Source organism: Zootoca vivipara, chromosome 14 (genome assembly GCF_963506605.1).
Source record: "Zootoca vivipara chromosome 14, rZooViv1.1, whole genome shotgun sequence".
Taxonomy (NCBI): Eukaryota; Metazoa; Chordata; class Lepidosauria; order Squamata; family Lacertidae; genus Zootoca; species Zootoca vivipara.
This window is the reverse complement of record NC_083289.1, coordinates 6,481,310-6,503,571: the sequence shown is the minus strand read 5'-3', so window position 1 is coordinate 6,503,571 and position 22,262 is coordinate 6,481,310. Positions and strand designations below refer to the sequence as shown.

General features: G+C 48.6%; 1 protein-coding gene across 1 annotated transcript in view; it reads right to left on the bottom strand.

Moving 5' to 3' along the window:
• Positions 1-22,262, bottom strand: part of ALDH1A2 (aldehyde dehydrogenase 1 family member A2) — a 73,669-nt gene that overhangs the window by 26,738 nt on the left and 24,669 nt on the right. The window contains exons 2-5 of the mRNA XM_035131796.2: positions 18,685-18,789; positions 17,305-17,445; positions 13,519-13,648; positions 2,834-2,895 (exon numbers count right to left, since the gene is read on the bottom strand). Of these exons, the coding sequence (XP_034987687.2) occupies positions 2,834-2,895; positions 13,519-13,648; positions 17,305-17,445; positions 18,685-18,789 (438 nt within the window). The remainder of the gene's footprint in view (positions 1-2,833; positions 2,896-13,518; positions 13,649-17,304; positions 17,446-18,684; positions 18,790-22,262) is intronic.

Below are 22,262 nucleotides of genomic sequence, written 5' to 3'. Positions count from 1 at the left end.
GTCGGTCACGACTGGACCTAATGGTCAGGGTCCCTTTACCTTATTACATCTGTTAGATTGTGCTTAGAAAAACTATAAGTGCTCTGTAGGTGAACTGTACTCATATAAAGCACAGTAATCATGCGGTCGTTCCATTTCTGCAGCCTGGTTCGACCAGAATACAAAAGCAGCAGCATCATAATCACTGTTTAAAAAATGAAAAGCAATCTCCCTAAAACTGGGCTTGGCCAACTGATGTCCTTGGATACTTTATGTCTACTGTAACTATTGTGTGCTCCACATGCAACATCCCACAATTAAATGTACACAGAAAAATAAAAAGCCAAAGCCAAACTTCCTAGGTGAGGCTTTGCAGGTGTAGACCACGTTCCTCTAGCCTAGTACTGTGTTTCCAATAGTGGCCAACTATGCAAGGCATGAGGGCAACAACCCCCCGCTGCCCCGCTGCCTTTAGCACTCATGACCAACAGCCACTGATCTACTTCTTTCTCGTGGCTCTGTGGCAAGGGGTCCACCATCACATCTTGTGACAGCAAATTCCATCAGTTGGTTCTTCTGCTCTTTTCAAACAGGCACTAAAATACATGAGGCTCTGATATTCATCAGAACTACTTCTGGGGATATTTTGGCTAACTATTTGAATGATAAAACTTATTTAAACACCACTGGTAGGGGGTGTCACTAGGACCCCTATTGCTGTGCAGTCCTGTACAAACACAGATTAGAAGGCTTAGCTGTGCTGATTTTAATCGGAGCTGGCACTGGGCTTCAGGACTCTGGGTTGACCTTGGCAGTTTCCGAGCAACTTGCAAACGTTTGTTTTAAAATGCTCATTAAGTCTGTGGGGTTTTGTAGCAGCAGGTTACAGTTTGAATGCTTCTGCAGGGGACTCTCTGGTTTTAACAGTGAGAAGCCATTCCAAATCAAGAAGTGCAGTTACTAAAGGGGAGCTGGTACCCTGTTGTGCCACTTTAATGGGGGACAAGATGGACTTCGCATAGGGATGCAGACCTTGGCTTGAGTACCACAATCTCTCCAGCCAAGCCTTTGAACTCTGTGGGGCCCTGAAGCTGATGGATATAGCAGAATTGTCCTCTGCAACATGCAGCTATACTGGATTATGCACTCTCCACCACCCCAACCATGCAATAGATGTGAAGGAAGTCTGCGGCTTTTACGTTTCCTCTTTTCCTGCTCTGAGTCTGAAGCTTTGGATCCAATTTTCCCTGGGAGACTAGCTAGATGTCTCTGCATCAGGAGCAGGCACATCAACCAGGAGCATTAGATGCAAAACTGCCCAGGGGAAAAGCTGTTCTTTCTGTCACACACCAGAAGCTACTCTGTGTTAGTCAGGGACATATGCACCTTTGCACCTTTGCACATGCCCTTCCAGACCTACAACAAATCTGACGGACTAGGTCAGTGATGGCGAACCTATGACACGTGTGTCAGACGTGACATGCAGAGCCCTCACTGCTGGCACACGCTCCATTGGACCATTCGCGCTGCTGTTGTCCCCCCCCCATTTGTTCTCCCGATCCTCCTACAGCTTGTCTCCGCTGTTAAAACCCGGATTCTTTTTGTTATTGTTGTTGCTGGTAGCCAGAGATTGGTTTTTTAACCCTTTCTGTGCTGCTTTTTTCTGGCACTTTGACAGACTATGATTGGGTATAACAGCGTTCGTTTTTTAACCCGTTCTGTGCTGGATTTTTTGGCGCTTTAGCAGACTATGTCAGTGCTGCATGTTAGTTCCAGCGAAGGTATTATTAGTCATTTATTTCTGTTCTCTTCCCCCCCCCCCAAAAGCAAAGCAACTTTTGCACCTCCCCCAAAAACCTCCAAAACCTTGGTCAGCAGCTCCCCCCCAAAAGCTCAACAACTCTGGGCACTTTGTGATAAATAAGGGGGTTTTGATTTGGTTTGGTTAAATAATTAGTTTTTGGTTTATTAAATACAGTAATATATTGTAATTATACATTTTGTTATTTAAACTGTAAATATCATGAAATTATGTTTTTCTCTCTCAAAGTGACACACCACCCGAGTTATCCTCGGTTTTTTGGTGAATTTTGACACACCAAGCTCAAAAGGTTGCCCATCACTGGACTAGGTGGTGAAGGTCTGGTTGGAAAGACAAGCTTGCCCTACCCCTGCCTAGCAAAACGGCTGGACTGAGCCAGCTCTAGCAGTGAAAGGCTAATCCAGATGGGGGAGATAATGTTATAGCCATCTCCTGCTGGAAGGGGGACACCAGGGGCCCTCTCGGGGGGGGGGGGAGGGACCGCTCCTCTTCAGCAAACTCCTTAATAGCACCTTTTGCCCAACGGAAGGGACCAGTTCTGGGGAAGTATATCATATTGTGGAGTTTTCTGTCCTGCTTAGGGCAAGAAGGAAAAAGATGAAGAACCTGAAAATTATCCTCCCTGGATCCCAGTTTGGAACAGGAGAGATAAAAAGATCCTGCTGGATTGAAGAGGGGGGGCTCCACTTCCTCCCCATTGTGCAAACATCTCAATTGGCTGACAGCCGCCTGATGCTAATGCCGTGTTTTGCTTTGCTCTCTCCAGTCCTGGGAATTCTGTGACTGGAGGCCTCACCTCCCTAATAATGCAGCTCTAAAACTCTATTAGGATGTGCAAATAAGCACTGGTGGGGCGGCTGTTAAAGATATGTCAACAATGTGTGCTCAGTTCCGCCTGCCAACCCCTCCTCACCCCATTGCCCGGTCTACCATAATGAAAAACACGCCTTGCTGAAGCCTGGGGCTTATGGGCCTTTTCAAGGGAGCTCATTCCTGTGAAAATAAATATGAGGTGCGAGCACAGATACTCACAGGGATGATCTGTCCGCACACACCGATGGGCTCATGTCTTGTAAAGGTGAAATAATCTCCGTCTGAAAGAGAGGAGCCTGGTTACTCTCAAAAGCACTTGGGCCAGGCAAGCCACACAAAAAGAAAAGAAAACCCATGGGGGGAAGAGGTTGAGACAGATTTGATGGCTGGGACTATATATTTTTTTAAGCTACCAAAGCATTACAGGAGAACATTCAACATGGGAACTTTGGAAGCACCAATTCATTTGCTGTGTACTCAATGAATGGATCACAAAATCATAGAATTGTGGGCTTGAGAGGGATCCAAGGGTCATTAGTCCACCCTCTGCAATGCAGGATTTACAGCTAAAGCAGGCACCCCCAAACTGCAGCCCTCCAGATGTTCTGGCCTACAACTCCCATGATCCCTAGCTAACAAGACCAGTGGTCGGGGAAGATGGGAATTGTAGTCCAAAACATCTGGAGGGCCGAAGTTTGGGGATGCCTGAGCTAAAGCATCCATGAGAGATGGCCATCCAACTTCTGTTCAGAAACCTCCAATAAAGGAGAGTCCACCACCTTCCAAGGTAGCCTGTCCCACTGTTGAAGTTCTTTCTTCAGCGGTGCCACTTTGACCCCACAGTGTGGGTGCCATGAACCTTGAGGCGCAGCACATGTGCAGGATCCAGTGTCACAGCGGCAACTGAGCTGGGGCCTGCACCGCAGACGCACCCCAGAAGCATGTCTATGGCCACAGCAGCAGGCCCCAACAGAGGCCCTGCAGCAGAAGCGCAGGCCCTGGACCAGTTGCTGCCATGGTGCCTGAGCACCAGAGGTAAGGCAGCAGAGCAGCAGAGTGCAGGGACAGTATGTGGCGGCAGTGGGGGCAGAGGCAGGGCACCCACAGCAAAAAAAATTGTGGGTGCCCAGGGCCCCCTGGAGATGGCAGCAGTGTTCCTAATGTTTAGTCAGAACCTCCTTTCTTGTAATTTGAATCCATTGGTTCAGGTCCTACCCTCTGGAACAGGAGAAAACAAACTTGCTCCACCTGGGCTTGCAGAATTTCCTCCTTTTCTGCCACCAAGTTCAAGTGTTCAAGTTCAAGTGTTGCAGAAGAGGCTCAGGGTGCCCAGTTAGATTGCAATGCATGCCAGGGTGATCTTGCAAGCTTTCCTCGTTGCCCCATCTGAACTTATAGAGTGCCCCAGAGAACAGTCCCTATTGCCTCTCCCCTCTGCATGGTGATGCATTTCAGCAGTGGTGAGTGGACTGCTCTACCATTAGACACTGTGAGACAGCTGCCTCAGGTGGCAGATGCTGAGGGGCAGACAGAGCTGTGGCTGGCACAACATCTGCCCTGCACCCACTAAGCTAGCCTTCCCTATGGTGCAGTGCAGGATACAATCCCATCTCAGTATTGAGATGCACTCCAACAGCCAGTCTAGCTGGCAGCTTCTCTACACTGATTTTTTTTGGGGGGGTACACCCCCAGAGCCAGAGCCCTGCCAGATCAGACCAAGGATCCATCTATTTTTCTTTTGCCCACAGTGACTAGTCAAACACTTCCAGGAAGTCCACAGACAGGGCTTGAAGGCAATAGCTTGCCAAAGGTAGACTTCCTCTGAATATGGAGGTTCCGGGTAGCCCTTGTGACTAATAGCTACCGGTATGGGTAGCCTTATACTCTTCCATTAATTTATCTAATTCCCTTTATCTCCTACAAGGGAACATACTAGGCAGGCTCAAGTGGATCAAAAACTGGATCTCCCACCTCTTTACATTTTTGGCAAATGCTAACTATAATGTGAGTGGGTCCTCCTGATCTCATTGATCTCCCCTGCTTCACCAACCAGGCCCCCAATATGTACAGAGAACTCGGGGAGGGGGGCTTGCATGAATTTAGCTCCAGTTTGGGCTCAGTTCCCACTGCTAAATGAAAGCTCTTTGTGGCTGTGTGCCCACAAATGATTCACTAACTTTGCAACAGCTGACAGCGGAAGCAGTTTTGTGTTAGCAAATTAGGCATAACAGCTTCCTTTCATCGTATAATATATAAAACTTATGAAAGTTTAATAAGCTGTTTAATCTCACACTGAATCTGCATGCACATATCAGGATAGCTGCCAGATTCAGCAGCATTTGCACTCTGGATAGGCAGATTCGAGGGACTGAATGAAGACAAGGACGAAAAGGGGGGATTTGGTGTGCAGGTCTGAGTCCTTGAGCCAACGGGCATCCTCTTCCTTACTCTTAACCTGTATGTGTGCTGAAATGTGACAAACAATAATGTACAATACATATATATGCACCCTTAACAACCTTTTGAGAAACCCCCTTCCTTCCAGTCTCCCTGAAAAGCAAAACTGGGTCAGGGATTTTCCAGGGAATCCCAAAAGAGCAGCAGGGTTTAGGATCACCAGGGCTAAGTCCATCAGAAGGACCTTCTGGATCAGTGCCAAGGGGGCTGGGCAGGCGCAGTGGACTCCATTTGTCTTCTGCCCCTCAGCCCACCCCCAGCAAGGGCATGAGCATGCACCCACCCACCCACAAACACAAACAGGCGGTGTGGAGAAGCTCCGCTGCTGTTGTAACCAGAAGCGGGGGGGGGGGGAGGGACACATACAGAGATGCAACAGGCAACCTCCTTCTCAGTGAGCAAGTCTCTTGTCCCCATTGGGAAAAAATGAGTGATCCAATCAGACCCAATGCAACATCACCTCCACCAGCAAAGACTACAAAGACTAGTTGGAGGGAAGGCAAGATGCAAACAATGAATTTCACGGAGAGCTATAGTGGGCAGCCTCCTGCTCGATCTTTGGGCACACAGGAGCCTTCGATTCTTTCTTTCCTTGCTGCCCTGTAGTTCCACACTAGTACCTCACACAGCAGCTTTTAGGGCAGGGATCCCCAAACTAAGGCCTGGGGGCCAATCGCCTTCTAAATCCGGCCCGTGGATGGTCCGGGAATCAGCATGTTTTTACATGAGTAGAATGTATCCTTTTTATTTAAAATGCATCTCTGGGTTGTTTGTGGGGTCTGCCTGGTGTTTTTACATGAGTAGAATGTGTCCTTTTATTTAAAATGCATCTCTGGGTTATTTGTGGGACATAGGAATTCATTCATTTCCCCCCCAAAAAATATAGTCCGGCCCCCGACAAGGTCTGAAGGACAGTGGACCGGCCCCCTGCTGAAAAAGTTTGCTGACCTCTGTTTTAGGGGTTCCTGGAGTTCCCCACAGGCTTTGGATGCATCACTCGCCCAACACACCAGGAGCCCACAGCTAAGGCTGGCAAGGGACACATCAGCTGGGGCTGGTTGCATTTTGGGGAGGCATCTGTGCAAACATCTGGTCATGATAAAGGGATGAATCCAGAAAGCATCCTGGTTTCTAAACATAGTTTTCAACTTGACTTTGATTAGAAACAAGCCCCTTCTCTAGCTTGTTGAATTTCTTCACCCTGTTCCGTTTGCTCCACAAAAGGGGGGTGGGGTGAGTGGGAGAAAGACAGATCAGCGCAGAGCTCCAGACTGACCAGCTGGGGATTTGCTTTTGCTCCTTGTGATGTTTCCAAGGCCCTGGAAGGAGACTAATAAAGATAGGCCCGTTATCGGTGAAGTGGGAGCAAGGAGGAGCCCGATAAGAAGCAGTAGGGACAGGAAAGAGGAGAAGGAGAGAGAGGAAAAGATTGGCTAATTAGTAAAAGGCACAGACGATGAGACAGAAAGAAAACATTCTAGCTAGACAGAGGGGGGCTGGCTTTTGGCGTGTGCAGTAACCCCCGTTTGTGCAACTTGGAAGCCCTAACTCTGCAGAAACCAGGGAGATCCCTTCTAACACATCTGCTCAGATCACACATCATTATCAGGTTTTGAGCAGTGGGCACACAGAACCTATTCTGCTCAGATAATCTCATCTGGGAACTGGGCAAGCGAAGTCTCTTCCTGGAACAGCACAAAGGCCTCCCAAATTACAAGAAAGAATGATTTGGGGATTATTTTCACTTCCTTTCCTGTTCCTGAGACAACAGGAAAGATGGTCGATGTGTCAACCAGCCACCTTCTTATTTTGCAATGTTGAAAACTGAACCCCACCCCCCACCCCGAAAAGAAAGGAAACTTGGATTTTTAAAGAAGTCAATAGAAGGGCCAGTTGTGCGAAAAAGAAAACATTCTGAAAAATGGGGGCGGGGGATCTCAGGAGCTCCTTTCGAAATGTGACTTTAAAAAACAACAGGCTGAATCCAGCTCAAAAAATACATCTCTGTTGTGGGATCCCCAATGAAATGACTTGCATTAGACCCTGTCTGGTCTTAGGCTAGCCCATGGCTGTCTCCTTCTTCCTTCTCCATCCTGGCATGTTCTCCATATCTTCTGCAGCCTGCAGCATGGCAGCGCTGTCTAGGGCTGATGGGAGTTGGAGTCCAAGAACATTGAGAGGTCACCAACCTGTGGCCTTCCACATGAAGCATGGCGGTTCTGCTGCCACTGAGCCAAGGCCTATCTCCCGACACACCGAGGGAGACCCAAGGGTGCTGCTTGCAGGTGAGTGGTTCCCAGCATTAGTTAATCATGACTCTTCCACTGTATTATCAACATTGCAGCTGACCTTCCACACTGCCAGCAAATCAGGTCCTCCCTGCAAGAGAGGGCACGCGTTGCGGTGGGTCCCAGCGGACCAGGTCTAGGTGTTGGGGCGGGGCAATTGGAGCAGCCACAACACCATCTGATGGGGTGCAATTGGGCTGAGGACTTGCCAATCAAAGAGTCAGATGGACCAGTATTTAAGTGCTGCACTCACTGTAGAGATCCTCCTTCTCCAGCTGAATTGCATCGGAACACACACACACACCGCCCCCTAAGTTTAGGGCTTTCGCTTGATCTTGCTATGCCGTTGTGTGTCGTCTGCCATTGTTGCAGGGGCACAGCAGGAATTTTCCCCACTTGGCTGATTGGCTGTTGCCATTTGGGTTTCGCCTGCCACTTAGCAATTCGTCACAACTTGTAAGGTTGGCGGATAGGCTCTGGTTCATGCTGATGGGGGGGGGGTATGATCCCTTACCACCCTGTTCAGCTATTCCTCTTAAGGGAATCCATTGGACCGATGGTTGGTATTCCCCCAAGCGGGGTTGCCTAATCCAGTGTTCTGGGCACATGTGGGGGAATCAGGGCCCGGCTGGCGCGCGCCAGTCGGATAACCCTGTCCCAGGTGTGTACCTGGCTGCTGACTCATGGTGCGCCCTGAGTCAGTGCTACCCTAGGTAGCTAGTTGAACCGGAGCCTATGCAACCACTCACTTGATTTGTAATCAATAAAGTTGTGGCCGAAATTCTGCCAAAACCAAAACCAAAAATATGAGTCATGTCTGAATTTATTTCTAGGCCTGGGATAGAGGGTCTCCACACGCAAGAGAGGATTATGGGTTTCCCGCCCCCCTATATGCCCACATGGCTGTTTGCCATCCACATGAGTGGGTGCGATGCTGCTGGTGTGGGTGGAGTTGGTAGTGCAGCACACACTCACTATAAACCTTGTGGTGGGTGCAGTGCCATACCTATTGGGGGGGGGGTTAGCCAGGGTTTTTGCCCCGGTGAAGACTCCAGAAGGGTGCCATTGAGGCTCCCAGCCTGTATGTGTTTGTGTGCAAATGCACATAGCGGGGGGGGGGGGGGATACCAAACTGGGTCTTTGACCAGGGTGAAATAAAACCTAGTTTTGCCCCTGGGTGGGTGTCATTTTATAATCTCATCAGTTTTTTAAAAATGATTAGTGCTAGAACATTTTTCTGGCTTTGCCCCCAACCCCCATGACAGAAAGAGTTAGTGCTATAGCACTTTAAGTCTCCTGTACAATGTTCATTTTTGTATTGTGATGTTACAGTGATAGATGCCACCTATGGTATGATGCTTTTAACAAAAGATTAATCACAACACAATCCCAGTTGCTGCCATTTAGGCAGCCTGGTTAATAGTGGGGATGGCAAGTTTTTCTATCACCCCCCACCCTGACATTATAGGTCAGCAAACTTTTTCAGCCGTGGGCCGGCCCACCGTCCCTCAGACCATGTGGTGTGCCGGACTATATTTTGGGGAAAAAATACGAATGAATTCCTATGCACCACAAATAACCCAGATATGCATTTTAAATAAAAGCACACATTCTACTCATGTAGAAATACCAGGCAGGCCCCACAAATAACCCAGAGATGCATTTTAAATAAAAGGACACATTCTACTCATGTAAAAACACGCTGATTCCTGGACCGTCCGTGGGCCGGATTGAGAAGGCGATTAGGCTGCACCCTGGCAACTGAGCCAAAAAATCAGTCCCTATTGGGCAGGGCTATTTGCCTGTGGCTTTTGTTGCCCTGCAGCACTAATTAATTTGATCAGACACAAACAGCCAGGTCTTCCCTCCTCACCTAAGAGTTTTCTTTTGCACGCAGGCTTCCAAAACTCCAAACTGCAACTGGGCTCTGAAAGAGCTTGCCCTTTTTCAACACCTTCCTGTATTCAGCATTTGCAATCACAGCGGAATTTTACAGACCTGTTTATTAGACCCTCCTTTTGGCAAATGTTTTACACAGAGGATGGAGATTAAAGTCGGAATGTGGAGAGTCACATCCCAAAGTTTCCCGCCCGCCCAACGCCTGCTATAAAACCAGCGTTTGTGATACCAGAATAACGAAGTTTGACAAAAATGGCCCACTTTGCCTAAACATTGATCTTTCCGGAGCTGGGGGCCTCCTGTGCTCGGAAACTGAGCAGGCAACGTTGAAAGTTTTACTGTTTCCATATAAACCTCAGAAAGCCCCAGCAGTGAAAATGATCCGACTTTAACATGGTGTAGAAAAGCATCAATAACATTTGTGGTTCTCATTTGGATTCTCCTTGGCATTTTTAGAGTGGGCTTTCACATGTGCTCTGTGAAATATGGTTGCAGCCGGGAGGGATTAACAGTGATGCTAAGTAAGCCACAGAATGGTCCTAACGAAAGGGATCAGCATTGCAACAGAGGGTCCCTATGCAGGGCGGGCCCACCTTACTCCTTTAAAGCCCCTTTCAGCAGAACAGCATCAGAGCACAAAAAGCTAGGTACCTCTTAGTGAGGAAGACCATAGGCTCATCAAGCTCCCTCTTCACAGAGCAGCTCTCTAAGGTTTCTGACAGCCTATCTGGAGATGTGGGGGGGGGGGAAGCAAATACCGTATATTCTGGCGTATAAGACGACTGGGCGTATAAGACGACCCCCAACTTTTCCAGTTAAAATATAGAGTTCGGGATATACTCGCCATATAAGAAATATGACGTGGCGTATAAGATGACCCCCGACTTTTGAGAAGATTTTCCTGGGTTAAAAAGTAGTCTTATACGCAGGAATATACAGCATGTGCTCTCTCACTGTCCTCCCCCCAGAAGCAAAGCATTCAAGCCAGGGTATCAGCTCCAGAACACATTAATGCTTGACATGTGCAAACAATGGGAGAATAAGACCTAATATAAGGTCCCATGGATCAGAACACCCCTTTCTTCTCAAGTCTAGGATTTCACTTTCAAAAATTGCAAGGCTTCTGTTGAAGCATGAGACACTTAATCTCAGGGTTGAGAGGCAAAAGATTCCTGCATTGTAAGGAATTGGACCCTCGTGGTCCCTTCCAACTCTACAATTTTATGATTCTCTGAATTTCTGACCCCCAAGCAAAGTAACCCACTGACTAGCCAACCCATGGAGATTGGGTGACTGAGCTTTTGGGGAGCAGTAAATCCCAGGATCTGTCTGTTTAGACAAATGCCCCCTATTGCTCCCTCGTAGCTGATAGGGAGCAGTGAATGAGGGTTGCCACCTTTTTCCATGGGTCCTGCTCCTGCACCTTTAACAGCAGACAGTCTGACTGAAAGAGAAATGGAGCAGATGAACCTTGTCCCAGCATGGAGATTCTGTTGGTGTTGGTGTCGGAAAAGGATGAGCATCATCCCTCTGCACAGTCACTTGTCACAAAGATAGGGCCATCATGTGGCCTGCTTCCCAACCTCTGCCAGCTAGCAGGCAGCCAACAACACACAGTGGGGGAGCCCCAATCCATGTGGCAGGAAGGGCTTCCGAAAACGGCACACATACATTTGTCAGGTAGGCAATACCTTGGGGAGACCAGTGAGTCCCAACGGGAGAAGCTGTGCTCTCATTGAAACCTAGCTGAAGCTACACCCTTGGATGACAGCAGATGGTGCCAGGAGCAGGTCAGCAATAACTCACATGGCTTCTGTGAACTTAACTCTTTATTCAAAGAAACAAGACAGCCCAGGAGGCCAGGCCTAGTGAACACAGCAACTCTTCCTGGTAGAACCTGCCCCTATGAGGCAGTTGCGAGGACTGAAGATCTCAGCCTCCCCACCACTCTCTACCGTAAATCTCCTCTTCCCCAGGTTCCTTCTCAAGCAAGCTGAGGCTTTATCATCTTGCCTGTCTTTACTCTGCCCTCTTCATACCTTCTCAGGTTCTGGGGGACGAGGGGGAAAGAGGAGTTGGTTGCAGCAGGAGGGGGAGACCCCCTGGTTTCCTCAACAGCCTGCCTCTTGGCCCCATTCCTCTCCAGCCTCCTGCCTCTGATTCTGGGCTGCCCTCTGCCACAGCCTCTCTCTGCTCACTAAACCCTGTTACCTCTTCAGCTTCTGACAACTTCCCTCCCCCCCGGTCTTCTCCCTCTGACCACTCATGGTCGTACCACCACCACTCCCCGGGCTCTGAGCCTTTTTCCGTTGGGGGTTCCCCAGCTGGTGCCTCCCACCATTCCTCTGCATCCAGCTGGCCCATCACAGTGGATGACTTGGAAGCCCAATTACTCAGACACTCTGCACATGCTCAGTGAGAATTTACTCTTATTTCATGCATTCCAAGGCTATGGGCTCTTTGTGCAAATGCAAGGAGGGGTGTTAATAATCCCCTGAAGACATGCCACCAAAGTCAGTTTGGGGATGTCCAATTACACCCAGTGCAACCATCTGGACATTGACTTCTTCTGCACAGAGTTCCTCCTGGGTGGGTGCCGGGTTTAACTCTGCCTGCAGTGACTTTGTGCTCCTATTCCAGGCTAAGCCGTCTGCCTCCTAAAGTCTCTCCCCCTCCCAGGACAAGCTTTCCCACCCACCAAGCCCCTTTTAAATCAACTAAATTAGCTGCTAGAGGAACGAAGAAAAGCCCTGTGTCATGTTTCACGCTGGCCTTTGTTGTCTTCACCTTTGTGTGCAATATTAGACTATTACTCAGCGCTGCCGCCAAGGGGAGGAAAGGCCATCTCTGCCTTTGGTGAGACAACAGAAACCCAAGAGAGCTGTAAAGTCATCCTCCCTCCTTGTCGGAAAAAAAATCACCGCCATGAAACAAACTTGCCCTGGTGCAGTGCGTGGAAGGAAAGCGGCTGCAGTGGGTGCTGAAGAGGCCAAATTCTGTCAATAGCACAGAAACTCTGGAATAGAGTCCAAATGCTCTCCTGCTGGAAGGGCAGGAGCATAAGCTAGTTCCCAAGCCTCTGTGGCGAAGCTTGAGCCAGCAATGGAAGAAGGGAGGGCATAGAGACTCTACACTTAAAAGCTCCCAACACAGACTGGTTCAGATGTCTGTTGTTACTGGGGGTTCAGGGCATCTGCATTCCCCAAGAGATGGCAAGCAAGGTGCCCTTTGCAGTTGCTTTCACCCCTACTGACCCCACTGGAACAAAATGGAGGGGCCTGAGAGCACCAGACATTCAGGGACCCACATTCACGTGGCAGGGGTTCTTTTGCACATTTTTGGACACAGTCTCCCTAGCAAGCGGACATTGATGTTCAGGTTCTCTGGCTGAATGGCAAAGCCTCTGCAATGCAGCTGAGCAGAGCTGCTAAAAAGAGGTGTGGGAGCCAAAGGCCATGGAATGAAAAGTGGTGGGAAAGCAGGGTGCCTTCTCACAAGCAGGACCGGCAGCTTTTCTCTGCTCTTGCACCCCCACAACTGTGTGTGTGGTGCAGTGGCGGACTTTGGGCTTTCAGATTTCAGTGTGTGGTGCAGTGGCACCTGGGGCAACACTAAAATTTGGCACCCGCCTGCGTCTCGCACTCTGTTGCGCATCATTGTTGCAGCGCCCTTTGCAGCGCCAGCACCCAGTGCAGCTGAACCAGTCGCTCTACCTTAAAACGTCTCTGGGAATGGTTAAGTGTCAGAATTGGACTGGGAGGGCAGGGTTCAACCCCCTCCCTTTGGAAGAAGGGAGGGGGTGACCTTGGGCCAGTCACTGCATCTCAGCCTGACCAACCTTACAGGGTTGTTGTGGGGATTAAATGAGGAGAGGAAGAACTGTGCACACCACTTTGATCTCCTTAGAGAAGAAAATGTGGGATGTAAATGCAATAAATAAATAATACATTCTGAGTCACACTCTTTCCCCAAACATCTGGTCCACGGTCCATTTCACCCAGCATCCTGCTTCCTTCCACACCAGCCCAGATGCCCCCTGGAGGCCCATGAGGAGAGCCTGGAGTGGGAGGCGGCAACATCCCTCTCTCAGTGGCTGATGTCACACACGCGGCCTGTGAATATGAAACATCTCTCTATAGCTGCCATCCTGGCTAAGAGCGAGCTACAGAGATGCTCTCGGTCTACTCGTGACACAAATAAAACCCCAGGAGAGACTTGTCCTTGTAGGCAGGAGCTGTTGCTTCAAAGGACTTGACTTACCCACAGGAATGGTCGCTCCATGGATTTTGTCTGCCCAGCCAGCATAATAGCGCAAAGTCTTGATGACGCCCTGAAGGTCAACATAGAAAGCCTGCAGGAAGGGCTTCCCACTGTTCAGTGACTCCATGGTCTGGAGGACAAAGAAGACAAAAGAAAAGGCATGTAGAGCCAGTGATCACAACCATATCCTATTCAGAGACAGGGCAGTAGAAAAAGGCTATTATAATTTGCAACTGGTGAGTTTTCACCTCTGGCCTGTGAGCCAAAGGGCTGGATTTTGACCCTTAAAGGCCTGAGGAAGTTGGCTGGGCATCCACCAGGGACTGCCTCTTTAACATCGGTCTTTTCACAGAGTGCATTCCTGACTGTACTTCTCATGTGCCTAGTCCATATGCCAAGGGAAGTCACAGGGCCCCTTTGGACAGCTGCTCCTGTCTCTGTATCAGCAGAAGCTCATCAAAGGGGCTGGAGTGGTGAGATTTTTAGGGGTGTGGGTGAACAGCCCATCATATGAGAGGTACGCTCCCCAATCGCTCCTGGCATCTCAGCTGCTGCTTCAGCAACTTCTGAGCCACTGGAGGGGATCCTGGCGATCAAACTGGAGTGAGCAAAGAAGCCTGGAAGAAATGGGCGTTGCTGGATGGCAGCTGCCAAAGTTCAGTTCTATAATTGGGGGCACAGGACAGCACGTATCCCAGAAAGAGGCCTGTTCCCAACAGCACAGAATGAGGGCTTCTTAGGAGGAAGTTCTCCTGTACAAGTCGCACTGACATGATTGGGAGATGTGCAATGCTCTTGCATAGCTCCTGTTCATCTGCAGGCGGCATGCTACAGGAAAACTTCCCAGAAGACCATGTGTGCTCCATAGATCCACCTTTCCCCACCATTCAAGTTGACAATACCCAATACCCTTGAGTTGTCTGCCTCCCTTTTGCCACTGGGCTCAGGTCAGCCAGATAAACCTGAAGTTCCTATGGACAGGGGCAAGCTAAAAGCTGAAAGCCTTGGGCTTTGCTACATTAATGACAGCAGCTGGGAAAGAGCTTGCCAGAACCCTCTCCTAATAAGAAACATATTGAAACCGAAGGGTCAACTTGTCCTTCTGAAACAGTGGTATCATAGTAAGTTTTGAAGGAGTACATCGTGATAACCCCCAACTAGAGACCAAAAACTCAGGCAGCAGCCTTGATCTATTCGTTTACATGCACCAAAGAGCAGCAGGAAGTAGCATCCTGCTTGGCTTTTCAGGATCAGCATGACTCCCAGACATCATTTCCTGGGAGAAGCTCCATTCAACTTAGTGATGCACAGATTCAGTTTGGAAAACACATCAAGCTTTAACCAAATATATTCAGATGAAATGCAAACTTTAGCTTTTAGTTAAAAACGCAAAACTGTGCAGAGAAGACATGTGTCATTTAAACTGCTTGTGTGAAGTGGGAACCGTGTTAAAGGAAAAGAAAGATATATCCAGCCTCTGCTTGATTATTTTCTTCATCCTCTGACTTCCCTCTAATCTGTCACAAACAAACTTGAAAGCCTCCTTATCACCTCATTCATCTACTAGAGCATGGAAGGGTCCGCCAATTCGCCAATTACCCTGGCACTTTGGCAGGTGATACCATCACTCCTGCTCTGAAAAAAAGCCACACTCCTCTGTGTTCCTTGCTTTGCTTCGCCACTGCACTGTTCCTTGGAACAAGTCTCCAAGCAATCTTGCCGTGGCTGCCAAGACCCCTGCTGAGCGATGCGATATCTACAGCATACAGCCCGTTAATTTACTGCCATCAAATAAGCCCGCTCTTCTCTAGGAAGGCGCCGAGCCCCAACGAAACAAGCCACGGGCCCTTCTTTAAGGGGATATTCCCATTTTAAAAAGAAGACCTTAAAGATCCTCTTAAGGAACCCCATAAAATTTCCACCCAGATCGCTTAAATCACTTTTAAGAGGCACCATTATCTCCCCACGATAGTTCCAAGCTGGGGGAAAGGCATCCGTGAAAGCAGGTATAACACACAAATGGATGTGAGCCATAAATCCCATTGATATACGGAAGGGCAATAGCCATATTTTCCCCCCTGCCTCCCATCCTGCAATTGAAGTCAATGGCGTGGTAGGCGGTGGGCTCCGCTCAATAAAGAATTTGGCTCGGGAACTGCAAATCCAGCGACAGGCAGGGAGCTGACTTGATTTGCTGGGCCCCTCCTCTTCTCCCCGTGGCGATTTTACAGCATACACTGGTGGTAAGATGATTTAAGTGTTGACAAAGCTGGAATTAAGATGTTTGCCGGCTTAGTTCAAAGCACTTGACATGTGGAAAATAACATTAAGAGTGCCACCATGTCGGGGCCGAGCACATGTGCTCCTTCGCGTTGTGCCTGAACTGTGCAGCTCAGCGTTCTCTCTTTGGCTTGCAGGAGCGGGGGGGGGGGTAATAGTTGCTTTGCACAGGCTCAGAAATTATTATTCTAGCAGGGGACTGGCAACCTCCAGCCTTCAGGCTGTGAGCAACCCACTGAGACCCAATCCACCAAAGGCATCTCTCACAAAAGCCTCAGTGAAGGAAGTTGGAGAGCAGGGGTTTGCATGCGCAGAGAATGTGTTTGGACCCCAGCGCCTGAAGGTTTGAGGGATCCACAGCCCAAACAGACACAGTCACCGTCTCAGTTGCTCCTGGCACAAGACTCTGACACAACTTTCTCCACAAAGAGCTACAGTGGGAGAAGCTATATAGTCGCAAGAGGGTCTTGCCCACCTGTTTTTGCAGCGCTGCCCTTGGAGACTGTATAGAAGCCTCTCCTGGAGCAGAATTCAGCAGCCTGCATTCAGCAAGGGGGTGCTTTGCTGAGAGGACTTCTTCTCAGGGCTCCTGCCTAGTGGCAAAAGCCATCTAGGAGCTGTGTCATGGGGGCTGTTTTGACATGGGAGGCTTCAAGAACTGACCCTTGCCATAAACAAACATGGACCTCAATTGCCCAAATGTGGAGCAAGGGCTTTCTCATTAGGGCTTTCTGGGAAGAGAAGAGTTAAGCCAGAGGGCCTTCTCGGTAGTGGCACCCACCCTGTGGAATGCCCTCCCATCAGATGTCAAGGAGATGAGCAATTATATATATATTAGGAAGGCAGCCCTGTATAGGGAAGCTTTTTAAGGTTTAAGGTTTTACTATGTTTTTATTTAGTCATTTAGTCGTGTCCGACTCTTTGTGACCCCATGGACCATAGCATGGAAGGCACTCCTGTCTTCCACTGCCTCCCGCAGTTTGGTCAGACTCATGTTGGTAGCTTCGAGAACACTGTCCAACCACCTCGTCCTCTGTCGTCCCCTTCTCCTTGTGCCCTCAATCTTTCCCAGCATCACAAAGAGTCAGACACAACTAAACAACTAAACAACAATGTTTTTATATATGCAGAAGCTACCCAGACTGGCTGGGGCAACCCAGACAGATGGGTAGGGTACAAATTTGTTGCTGTTGTTGAAACTTCAGATATTTTGGACTCCAACTCCCATCAGCTTCAGCCAGTCTGACCATATGGTGCTGGGGCTGATGGGAGTTGGAGTCCAGCAACATCTGGAGATTGACCATGGTTGACCATGGCTGAACTACCAAATCAACAAAAATCATACTTTTTAAAAATTGGGTGGCAGCCCTAATAGAAAGTTTAAAAAAGCACATCAACCAAAATTATTTGCTGTCATATTCTGATGCCCAAAGCATTTTTAACAGTATCCTCAGTGGGCAGGAAAACCAGCACCGCACTGCCACCAAGTCCCATTGCAAAACTTACAGCCAGTAGAGTTCTGTCTCTTTCCACCAGGTCAGCCAGCTTGTCCAAGAGGCGCCCCCTTTCCGAGGCATCGAGCCTCCTCCACACGGAGCCCAGAGAGAAGGCGAGGCGAGCAGCCCTCACGGCTTTGTCTGTGTCAGGCTGTCAAAGGTTGTGGGGTGGGGGTGAGGAACCTTAGTGAGTACAAAGTACAAACACGGCACCAGAAACAATCCTTGTTGGGAAGAAAAGATGTCAGTGGATTGATGGACTGACTGATAGGTGTCTTCGGAAAATACACGAGAGAGAGATTTAGGATTTGTCCCCACCCATTTCATTGCAGTCTATTAAATTCCTTACACACTTTCTCTCTCTCAAAAAGACTCAAGGCGGCTTTCAGCGGATTAAAATATGCACAGATGAACAGAAGACATCATCTGGCGTTAAAGCAGAGAGCTGTAGTCTGAAGCACTTGGAATGGACCAGGGTTAAGATGAGGCTGACTTAGACAACCATGAACTGGAAGCAGGTAAACTGAGCTGCTGCCCAGGGAGGGCCGCAAGGCTGCCTGGCTGAAGAGGGCAGGTGGATGCCTCTTGTGGCAGACTTTGGGCAGCGAGGGCAAGCCTCAGAGTGCCCTCTTCCTCAGGTACAGAAGAACCTCTCAGGGGACTGTGGCTGTGGTTCCACTCCAGAGGCCAGAGAGGTTGGGGCACTGAGGTTTAGAGGTAGCCTAAGAGGGACCCAGGTGGCGCTGTGGTTAAACCACTGAGCCTAGGACTTCCTGATCAGAAGGTCGCCGGTTCGAATCCCTGTGACGGGGTGAGCTCCCGTTGCTTGGTCCCAGCTCCTGCCAACCTAGCAGTTCGAAAGCACGTCAAAATGCAAGTAAATAAATAGGAACCGCTACAGCGGGAAGGTAAACGGCTTTTCCATGTGCTGCCCTGGTTTGCCAGAAGCGGCTTTGTCATGCTGGCCACATGACCTGGAAGCTATACGCCGGCTCCCTCGGCCAATAACGCGAGATGAGCGCGCAACCCCAGAGTCGGTCACGACCTTTTAAGAGCCCTTCTCCATTTGCACACAACCTGCCATTTCCCAGGTAATCAGGAGAGGGCGACCCTGATTGTGCCGGGGGGGGGGGGCTTTGAGAAGTTACCAGATAAATGTTTCCGCTTCTTCATCACACAGGAAACTTCTTAATCCCTTGCCCATCTCCAATGACTGGCAGTGGGCTCAGCTGGGCAGAGAGGGCCCTTGGGTGGGCAAAGTGCCCACTTGCCAGCTGAACTGTTGTCACATGGAGGGTGAGAAGAAGGAATCTGTTTCTCTGCCTAAGCAGAGGAATAGGGCAGGCCAGATGTCATAACGAGTAGGATACAAATTCTGAGGATACATTACCTTCTCAGCCTCTTGCACCTCACAGATCTGCTCTCCCGTTGCAGGGTTGGACACAGGGAATATTTTCCCACTCTCGGAGTTTTGCCATTCATTGTTGATAAAAATCTGAATGAGAAAAATGGAATTAAACAAAGACAAAGGTAACTATTTTAAAGCTATATGCGCTTCCTCATTTGCTTTCATCAAAGAGTGTGGGAGGCTCACTAACATCCTTGCCCCCAGCCTGTGCTAAGCTGGTTCCTTCTGGAAGTTTTGGGTTGACCAGTGTTGTAGTGCAGAACGTCTAGAGGGCATCAGGTTAGCAAAGGATGTTTAAGGATGATCTCTAGGGTAGGGCATTCTTGGTGGTGGCACTCAATCTGCAAGGTGCTCCTGAGGTACATGCACTCAGCTACTTTCCTGCTTCTTTTCCATGGCCAAGTACAAAGTCTGGTATTCAGAAATGAGCTTCCAGGCCACAGAGGTTTTTTAAAAAAACAAAAACAAAACTTGCAGCTACTAAGATGGTGGTACTGCCCTCATCTGTGGTGTTAAGGTGTCTTGGCACATCTTATTTTGGGCAACGGCTCTTGTTTGTAATGAAGTGTGTGTGTGTGTGTGTGTGTGTGTGTGTGTGTGTGTGTGTGTATCTGCTGCAGCAAGGTTGGCCAGCTCACCTCACCAGCTCCTGCAAATTAACATGAAAGCCTGGATCCATCTGTCACTCCAAATCAACAGTCCTTTTGCAAGAGAGATAGGATTTAAAGCCTTAAGTGGATTGCCTGAAATTGAAATTGGGATTCTCGGAGCACAAAGAGAAACTGCAAAACCCCAAATTGTTAAAATCGCACAACTATCCAGAATGAAGGCAAATCCGCCCAGAGCTCAGCCATCCAAATACCCCATCTCAAAACATAAACCTTTTTGTCATGGGAATCACCCGGATAATGTGAAATCATCTCCAACTTTACTCTTCTTCAAGGAAACAAGCCACTGATTGAGATGAAAACACATTGTGTGGAATTAACGGTAGCCTTGATCCAAGATGCAGGACTGGCTCAAAATATTTCGGTGCAAAGGCAGAAAATCCAAATGGCATATACTCCCCTCCCCCCTGCAAGCATGAAGACATCTATCGTTCTATCATCTATCCATCTATCTATCTATCTATCTATCTATCTATCTATCTATCTATCTATCTATTTTGAATTATGGTGCTGGAGGAGACTCTTGAGAGTCCCATGGACTGCTAGAAGATCAAACCTATCAATTCTTAAGGAAATCAGCCCTGAGTGCTCCCTGGAAGGACAGATCGTGAAGCTGAGGCTCCAATACTTTGGCCACCTCATGAGAAGAGAAGAATCCTTGGAAAAGACCCTGATGTTGGGAAAGATTGAGGGCACTAGGAGAAGGGGACGACAGAGGACAAGATGGTTGGACAGTGTTCTCGAAGCTACGAACATGAGTTTGACCAAACTACGGGAGGCAGTGCAAGACAGGAGTGCCTGGCGTGCTATGGTCCATGGGGTCACGAAGAGTCGGACACGACTAAACGACTAAACAACAACATCTATCTATCTATCTACCGTATCTATCTATCTATCTATCTATCTATCTATCTATCTATCTATCTGGACATTTTCTGGTGCACCCCTTCTCAAAACCCATCTCTAGCTGCCTTTAAGTCCATTGAGCCTCTCTGCTTCCCCTCTCTGCTTCTCCATTTGCTACACCACCACCACCACCACTCAAAACTCCTTGACGACTTTTGAGTAGGGAACAGAATACCTTCCTCACAGGAATCCAGGCACCCAAAGTCCTTTACAGTATACAAGATCCATCACAAAGAAGACCTGCTAGCTCAACCCTAACCCATATAAATTGCAGGTGCTAGGAGAGGGCTTTGAGTTGCAATTGTGCACTCAGAAGTATTAACCCCAAGGTATGTAAGAGCTGTTCGACAGTGGAATTTGCTGCCAAGGAGTGTGGTGGAGTCTCCTTCTTTGGAGGTCTTTAAGCAGAGGCTTGACAGCCATATGTCAGGAATGATTTGATGGTGTTTCCTGCTTGGCAGGGGGTTGGACTGGATGGCCCTTGTGGTCTCTTCCAACTCTATGATTCTATGATTCTATGTCCAGCCATTGTGCTGCCCCCTGCTGCCAGCTCCGGCCGAGGGAAGGACCTATGGAGCCATGAAATAACCACACCACCCAAGTAATCTCACCAATAGGCCAGAGTGGGTCAGGTGATATTCCTTAACTAGGGTTGCCCTATTTCAAGTGAAAATCTGGACACACACAACGGGCGAATCCCATATGTACCTGGGAAATTATGGACGTATGGCAGCCCTACGTTAACCCCTTCCAGATCTGAGCAACGAAGAGATGTGAGCCTTCACCACCACCACCACTGTCCAGACCTCAGTAAAGATTGCCCAAGAGATTTTGCTGCCCGAGGCAAAGAAGGCCAAGATGCCTAATGGAAGGGCTGATCCTGACAAGATGCTGGTGCAAGTAGCCAATCCAACATCCTGTGACCATGAGTTCCACAGACGGCGTTTGGAGAATGCTGTTGGAAGGCCACTTTTTGAGCGCCCTTGCATCCACTCCAATAGTTTTATTCTCTACATGACCAGTTGCGGTTGACAAGGTGTTCAGCCAGCCTTCCAATAAGAGCAAGGCGTCAGCCTGGCATGGAGCAGAGAGAGAAGGAGAGGCTTGAGGGATTGCTACTGTTAATGGTTAACGTTCATTTCTTCCTGTTCCACTTTCTATAAACAAAGGACGGTCGAGGCAAGCTCATTACTGTAAACCGAGCGCCTCTAAATTGGCAGTAAAAATGGAGTATTTACTCTCCTGCCCATATAAAGTACCTCGTCCAAACTCTTGGAAGGGTTTCAAATCTTGAAATCCAGCAGCTGGCGGCTTTACAAGCACAACCTTATGTTTAAATAACTCACGTTTTGAAAGTTTTAGGCGTTTGGTGTCAGGTAGTACCATTCCTCCGCCGGCTTCCCTCCCCAACAAGACCTAGGTTCTTAGACAATAAATTTGAGCTTGCTGGGGCTTTTAAAGAACTTGTCCGGTTCCAGTGGTTGTTGATTAAATGTTTAGAGCCTGTACATTTGATCTGACTTTCATTACGGCCAGTTCGTAAAAACGCCACGGGCCTGGACAAGCGATGACACATTGCCCAAACAAGGAATCCCTGCAAAGCCTCAAATTGGGTTTTCGTTTCCCTCTTTTATTTCCTTCTTATTTATAGTGACCATTGTAGTGGGTAACTTTAAATCAAGGGGACTATTTGACAGCAAATGTTGCTATCAGTGGACTATATATAACTCATCCCAAGGACCAGATGAAAAAGGGATAACCCCAGGAATGGAAGGGCTCGCCTCCATGTAAATCATGCTACAAATTGAACAACACCCAGAGAGGGCATTGTTCAACTTCAATTGTGAACCCTATTCAACGTTTACTATTCCCCTGGAATCAATGTTAATTAAGGCTGACTGTGGCCATAAATCAGCCATTGGGTTTTACAACTTAATTCTGCTTTAAGTGTGTGTGTGTGTGTGTGTGTGTGTGTGTGTGTGTGTG